Source organism: Morone saxatilis, unplaced genomic scaffold (assembly GCF_004916995.1).
Source record: "Morone saxatilis isolate NCDOM2014 unplaced genomic scaffold, NCSU_SB_2.0 Contig19, whole genome shotgun sequence".
Lineage (NCBI taxonomy): Eukaryota > Metazoa > Chordata > Actinopteri > Moronidae > Morone > Morone saxatilis.
The window spans coordinates 22,999,230-23,006,572 of NW_023339751.1; the positions used below are offsets into that span (position 1 = coordinate 22,999,230).

The following is a 7,343-nucleotide window of genomic DNA, read 5'->3' on the forward strand; positions in this document are numbered from 1 at the left end:
GTACTTGACAGTGATCTGAAGACACAGGAAGCCAGCAGTCGCCACATTCCTCAGCTTGTTTCAAGGCATTTTCAGTAAACAAGTATGCATTGTGCATTTTTCCAGCTAGGTGACACATTCTTTGACTGATATGCTGAAGCAACAAACAATAGCAAGATGTGATGCAACCTCACTTCACTGTACTTAGGTAGAGAAAACTCAACTCAGAAGATGGATCACAAGACGTTGCTTTATTTATAACTCTACATTAAAAAATAAAGATTGATGAGTAATCATTAACATACATGGTATGTTGAAAAGCTTCACTCCCACACAGAATGTGCTTAGCACTGTGTGAAACATTCAAAGTATCTATCAGCTGATTAATTTTGTGTCTGTCTGAGACGAGCTGGCCAACAGGTTGTCTTTGACTGGAGACAGGGGCGCACCGATCTTGCAGGGAGTCATCTTGTGGGCATCTCTGAAAAACACAAGAGGTAGTGTTTTACATCTGTTTCATTAGAAACCATGTCACTGATTAAACTTAGTGGCATCTCAATGCCAGTTTGTTTACATAGCTTTCCATATCAAAGCTTGAGTGAGACTATGGTCTAAAACTATTTATCTTTCATTGACAGTGTTTGAACAATGTGAACCATCTGGTTTCTGCTTCAGTTGGGGTCTAAAACATTCTGCTGTGATAAACAGGTTGAACAAGGTGCAAAATATATTTAGCTATTGTCTTGTAAACTGACTATATTATTATACATTGTAAAATGACCTGATGTGATTTTTCCTACATTTGTCACAACAGGAAGGGGACATTTTGAAGGAAAGCAGAAATAAACTGAGGATTTATGAGCCCCTTTATAATCTGTAAATAATGCATTTGGATCAGTTGACCTGATGGACTAACGAGATTTAAAAAAAATAAATAAATAAAAAGGAGAGTGACGAGATTTTAATTAATGGTCTATAAATGCTCTGTGGAGCTTTGGTAAATTATTCAAGAATTCAAGGTTATTTTATTGTCATTTACAACACAAGACTGTAGAATGAAATTTTGATTTAGTTCCCTTTATGCTACTTTAAAAAAACTAAATAAAAATTTATTAATGAGATGTCTTGACTGAAGCTAGCAAAACAGAAACTTTCAACAACAACAACGGTATATGGAAATATTGATTCCAGGCCTTCACTACAGCAGCTGATTCAGTCCATTTTTAACAGGACAGGGGAACTCCTCATTGAAGTCACTCCTTGGGACACGGTGACACTTGAGATTTAACAGATACACTACTCACAATAAGTTAGGGATATTGTGAGAGACTCAGTGGATTTCATACATACGGTGTTTGTTTCACTTCAGAGATTTTTGGGATAGGGAGGCAATTGTATTGGGGTGATAGACACACCTCATTTTGTGTTTTCCACGTAATGGTCTCACTGTGTACAGTGTGCCTTACATATTGGGGCCAATACCAAAAAACTAAAAGACAACCTCTAATTATTCATGTGGCATCAATTATCACATTCTGTGGAGTAATTTAATATAAAGCTGGTTATGTCAGTAATCATTCCCAATAAATCAATCATCATACAGCATGAACTACTACCAATCAAATCATAAAAAATTAAACTTAACGGAACGAGCAGACGCCTCACCAATGGGCAATAGCGTGCTTTCCGGGATCATGGCAGGCAGTCAGAATGTTTGCATCGATGAACTGTGGTGTGTCTCAAAGTGCCTCAAAGCAGACTAGCATCAAGACATACAGAAACTCTTGCTAGTAGCTTGTGAAGACACCCAGGAGTGGAGCCCACGATGACAGACCGTATACGATTGAATCAGTACCATAGGCATCCATATGCATCAGACATCCGCTCTGACAATAGCACAACAACAAGTCTATGCACCGAATCTTTATGATGTGGAGCGGGTACTAGGGATATTCCGACAAACCATTCGCACAACCAACCTTTACAAAAAGACAAAGCATATTTAGGCTTGAACTAGCCAGACAGAAAGTTGCAGGTGACTCCCACATAACAGACACCAAGACAACAGCTGTGAACGATATTGCAGCTGACGGCAACCACAGCAACAATTGTGAGAATGACCAATGCAGCAAATAAAAAAACAACACAAACACATAACGTCCCTGTTCACCGTTTGAGATGGCGGGTTCACCTTGCACGAATGACTGGTCATAGCGTTGCTGGAGAAAGGCGTAGAGTGAAGCGGCATGACGCGAGTTGCACAATGGTCCACCACAGGGTTTCGCTCTTGGTGGGAAGGGATTGCAAATCAGATATGGAGAGGAGCATCTAACACCAGTCAGAGCGCAAAAACACCAGATTATGGTAATTGATAGCAAATATGGCACAGTCACTGCAACCGTATCTTACCAATCACGAAGGACATATAGAACACAATCAAATCATCCCCAATTCGCCAGCACACACAAAAACTTTACTGATCAAATGTGATTAATGCCATACCACACACCAATAATAATTTCGTGCCAAATAATTGTCACAAATAAAGCATCTGACAGTCAGGAATCGGAGTGCACATCATTGGTGAATTAAGCGCCAGCAACTGGATCTCCTGACCACTGAACCCATGAAAGCAAAACGTCTGGGACCCAGCTGGAAACGCTTGACTGGAAAATGATCCAGATACCCCACCCCAAAATACAAACATGTGAACCTGGCAGAATGCAGATCTGTCATAGCAAACATTGTGGAACGAGTGGGATACCACATTGCCTCAGAACACACACCATCAATGCAGGCTAATGTGAAGATAAGCAATAGAGACTGATCGCTAATGTCAAATAAGACTTGTCTATTGCGGCAAATCTGGTAGGAAACACCGACCATACTGAAACATCTGTAAATATTTATTGTATTATTTGGGCTATCCTTGATTAATATGTCTATAATTTTGGAGTAAAAATATTTAAACTAATGAAAAATGGTGTTTCTTCTCATTCATTATATAAGTAATATAAAGAAGCTTTTACTTATATCAATAAAATTAGACAAACAATAGAGGAAAGCACTCAATAATATAAACCAATATCCTCAACTTTATTGTGGAGTAGTGTAATAATGGTGGATCCGACTTCCATGGAGCAAGTTCGGGACTAATAACGTTGGTATTGCCAAGCGTTTAAAAAACAAAGCATATTACATGAATGTGACTTCATGTGAAGAGGGGGAGGAGTTAGATGTTTAGGGCTTTAGAGACTCATCATAGTAGATTGCAAGCATTACGCTAACTAGTACACATCTATTATCATCTACTGTATAATGCAATTCATCTGATTCCTCTTCCATAAAATCAGTTACACATGAATGTTTATCTACCATGACTCACATACCCTTAATTACCAAAACCAAGATTTTTTGTTAAACAGTGAAATTTATATGACTATATTTTCAAATCACTCTATTCAGATTAACAAAGTATACCTGAATTGATTTCTATTTTAACTAATTTATTTGAAGCTGAAGTTCTTCCAGACGAGCTTTGCTGATGGATCGTGGTACCACTGGCGTTATGTATCTATAATATATTGGAGGGGAAGGAAGATAACTTTCTTTTGCACAACCACACGATTATATTTCCTCAGTCGCTGCGCCCTGCTGGCCAACGTTATCGCCCGAAGACCTTTTTTGCCGCCATTGACTGGCCTGAATGGAACTTTAGGTTTTGAACAGACCTAGCAACCTGGAGGGACAAAAAGCAAAACTATAAGAATCAAAGATTAAAACACCAAGAGAAAAAGCACACAATGTTTTTTCTTGCCTATAAAAAATGTATTGCTTCATTATTTCTAAAATTGTGAACTGAACACAAACAAAAAAATATCCAAGGAATGAGTACTAGTCTGGTCCAAGAATGGGGAATCCGAAATTGCGGTTCAGCTTGAGCATCACGAAATGCACCAAGTTATCAGTTTCATTTTATTAATGCCACGCATGTTCTTTTCTGACAGCAAGTGCATTGGCAAACGATGACTTTAAAACTCTGAGAGGCAAGAAACGATCCAAAATATGGTCTAAGTTTCCACAAGAAACTCAAACTACTATAACCTACTTTTTTGTCTTTTAACAGACTGCTGATGCGAAACTTTGCCTCAGTCTACTTCTCTCTTCCACACGTTAATTGATCAGAATTCATTAAGGTCTTGCACTCAGCTAATAAGCAGAAATTCCAATAATGGTATCAAGTATCCATAAATCCATCCATTATGTCAGGCCCAATGTTGCTCAGCTTAGCACATAAAGGCTTGGAAGCGATGGGGAACAGCTTAGTCTGGCTTCAGAGGTTCAAAAGATACACTAGCAGCACCTTAAAGATTAGATTAATACAAAGGAAGATCCTGCTTGCTTATTTTTACAAATGAGCAAAGTTAAATCTTGTGGCTTTTGGGGGACTGTTTTTCTGCTCTATCCATTCAGTCAAAACTAGTCTGGGGGCTACTGTGAAAGCCTCCCTGCTCCACTAAATTGAAAGAACCTTTATTAAGCATCACTGGGTAAACACCCTGTGGTTTCAACCTACCTATTCTTATGTCAAAAAATGGCTTGCTGTGAGACAAAGGTCTATTTAAAGACTGGTTATTGAAAAAAGGTGTAGGATTTAGTGGCCATCTGCAAGTGTAAATGCAGAGAGATATTCCATTTCTGACAGTAGATCCTCCTAAATGTTACACACTGGTCCTTTTAGACCATTATGAATAAAATGTAAGACTATTTTATGCCTAAGGATTGTGATATTTGTGTTGTGTTTATGTTTAAGGATATGAAGGAAAATCTGTATTGGTTTCATTTCAGTTTGGTTTTGTAGTTGATCAATACAAATTCTGAAAAAAACACACACTAACTTCATTAATCCAATCAAATTTTAAGACCTGTCAAAATCATAAATACATTTTAAAAAGGCCTAAAAATCAGATCTTTGGATTTTAGACTTTTTAAGACCCCGCCGACCACCTGGGTAGGCTGACACAACCCTCCTCCACGGTCTATTTGTAAAGAAACTGGGAATTCTTCTGTTAAAGGCTAGAAGATTCAACCAAAAATGTGCAAAATGTTGGATGTCACTCTGGCTCAAACCCACCTTTGATCTCAGCACAGCTGATTTCTCATCTGCTTCTGGCCAGTATGAGGGAATCAAATTAATTTCCTGAGGAAGCACATGAAAAGACATGTAAGAACATAGCCTTCTGCACACCCACACATGTGCCATGAAACTCAGATGATGGTGTATGTGTGAAGGCTGACCCAACCACAAGGGATGTACAAGTATTTATAAAGGCGGTGAAGATTTGTGCAAACGTACAGACGTAGCATCCCCCTGGTAGGAGGAAGGGAAGCTGTAGGTGGGGGCTTCTTCTTTGCGGCAGGAAGTGAGGTAAGGCTGGGACTGGGTGAAGTAGGCGCTATCCTGGGAGTCTGGGACATCATCCTTGTCCTCTGGGTTTCCGTCAGTAGAGGATGGACGTGGGGGTGACCTGTCTCCAGGGGATCTGTGTGTCTTTGTAGAAGAGGAAGCAGTCTCCTTCTTATACTGAAACTGCTGCAGGTCAGCCAGGCCTGAAGTGGACTTGGGCTGTCTTGATCGTTCAGTTGAGGTGGAGCTGCCTGACCAGTCAAACAGCCTGAGGCCGTGACTGGCTGAACTGGGAGATGTTTTGCTTGCTGATGGAGGCGGACTCGGGGTGTCCACAGATGGAACATCGGGACTATCGCTGTCATTGGTCTGGGTGCTGGAAGAATTGTCCTGAGTGTGACTCCCAGCTCTGGGCTCCACATGCTGAGGTAAATCCTCCTGAGTAGACTCCTTAGGGATCGGACTGGATGCTAAACTGGAACTGCTGAAGAATCTACAGGTAGGAATAAACACCATCAGGAAGCTGTACAGTGTTAACCTTACTGCTTGTTAAGGCTGTTTGAATATATATGTATGTTGATTTAATCACAATCAATCATATGTTTAGAAAAGCCCCCAAATTAAGATATTTGAACTCAAAAACATGACATTGTGTGTGTATTGTGTATTATGGGTAGAAATATCTAAAGGCAGCATTAGAAATCAACAAATCTTTAGACATTTTTCCAAATACATAAGGCCATTGCTTAGCCTAAAAAATATCAGATGAATTATATGCGTTAATTTACTTTCAACGTGTTATTTTAAAAATTAATCAAACTTTTTTTTTTTTTTTTTTTTAAATTAGATCCACCTCTGATTGTAAAACATTTGCAGGAATGTGTTGCAGAAAATTCAGTGACTTGCACTGTTGCCATCTGGTGCTTCAAGTTTAACTATTGCCACCTTGTGGCACTTTACATTACTACAAAATCCAGTTTGGCCAAGACATTAACACTCACCTCAGACAAACAAACCTCTTCATCACTTTGTCAACAACTGACTAGTTAGTTTAGTCACATGTTAAGTTAAATTAAGTTATCCTTTATTGGTCCTGAAAGGGAAATTCATTCTCTCCATTTGACCCATCTTAAGTACTAGGATCAGCGGGCGCCAACTGCAGATCTGAGCGAGTGCCTTGGTCAAGGTACTGGCTGGACATACATATTTTTGTATATGTTAGGGGAAACATGGAGCACCAAAGGAAACCCACACAAATATGGGGAGAACATGCAATCTCCACGCAGAAAGACCCTGCCCCAGCCAGGAATTAAACCCAGGCAAAATGGTGTTCTATACAGAGTTCTTTTAAATTATCAACTAGTAAAAATCATATAAAACTGAATCATCAACTAATATTGCATTCAAATGTACCAGAGACAACATACTTCTGCATTTTTTATACACACTAGGTGTTAACTGCTTGTGCTGCTTGCCCTACAGTAAACATTTGTATCTAGTAGTCAATAATGCAGAAGGTGATCATTAGATGAGGTTGAATTTCTGTGATGTCACCTGCTGCATGTGGCCTGGCCATCCTCCTCAGCTTCCTGGTTCCTCCTCTGCAGGAGAGTGGCGAAGCGGTTTCGTGAACAGGGCTGCCTAGTTAAAGTTGCCTTGTCTGGCTGCTGGTCTGACCTGACTCGCTTCTGAGTGGAGGCCAAATACTGCTGCAGCACATCCTGGTCTGATATACTAGAGTCTATGGGAGACAAGAAAAAGTACAACCCAGAGTCATAAGAGTGTGCCTTTCCTTTTTTGTTCTATTATCCATTCTGCTTAGTATCATCCTACCTAGTATTTTGCTGCCACAGTGATTCAGTGCCCTCAAAGGGACCAATTATAGTATTAGTATTTAGGACCAATCCTTTAGCGGCACAAACTAAAGCTGGAGTTCTATGGGATCAAACTAGGGCCA

At 39.7% G+C, this 7,343-nt stretch overlaps 1 protein-coding gene across 1 annotated transcript; it reads right to left on the reverse strand.

Moving 5' to 3' along the window:
• Positions 1-354: 354 nt before the first annotated feature.
• Positions 355-7,127, reverse strand: LOC118329639 (exonuclease 1-like; the record flags this gene model as incomplete). Its single annotated transcript, XM_035663869.1, is given in 5 exon segments — positions 355-460; positions 3,711-3,718; positions 5,114-5,179; positions 5,336-5,879; positions 6,941-7,127. Coding segments are annotated over 5 exon segments (911 nt in total), but the record flags the coding sequence as incomplete, so codon positions are not given.
• Between the last annotated feature and the right edge of the window lie 216 nt (positions 7,128-7,343).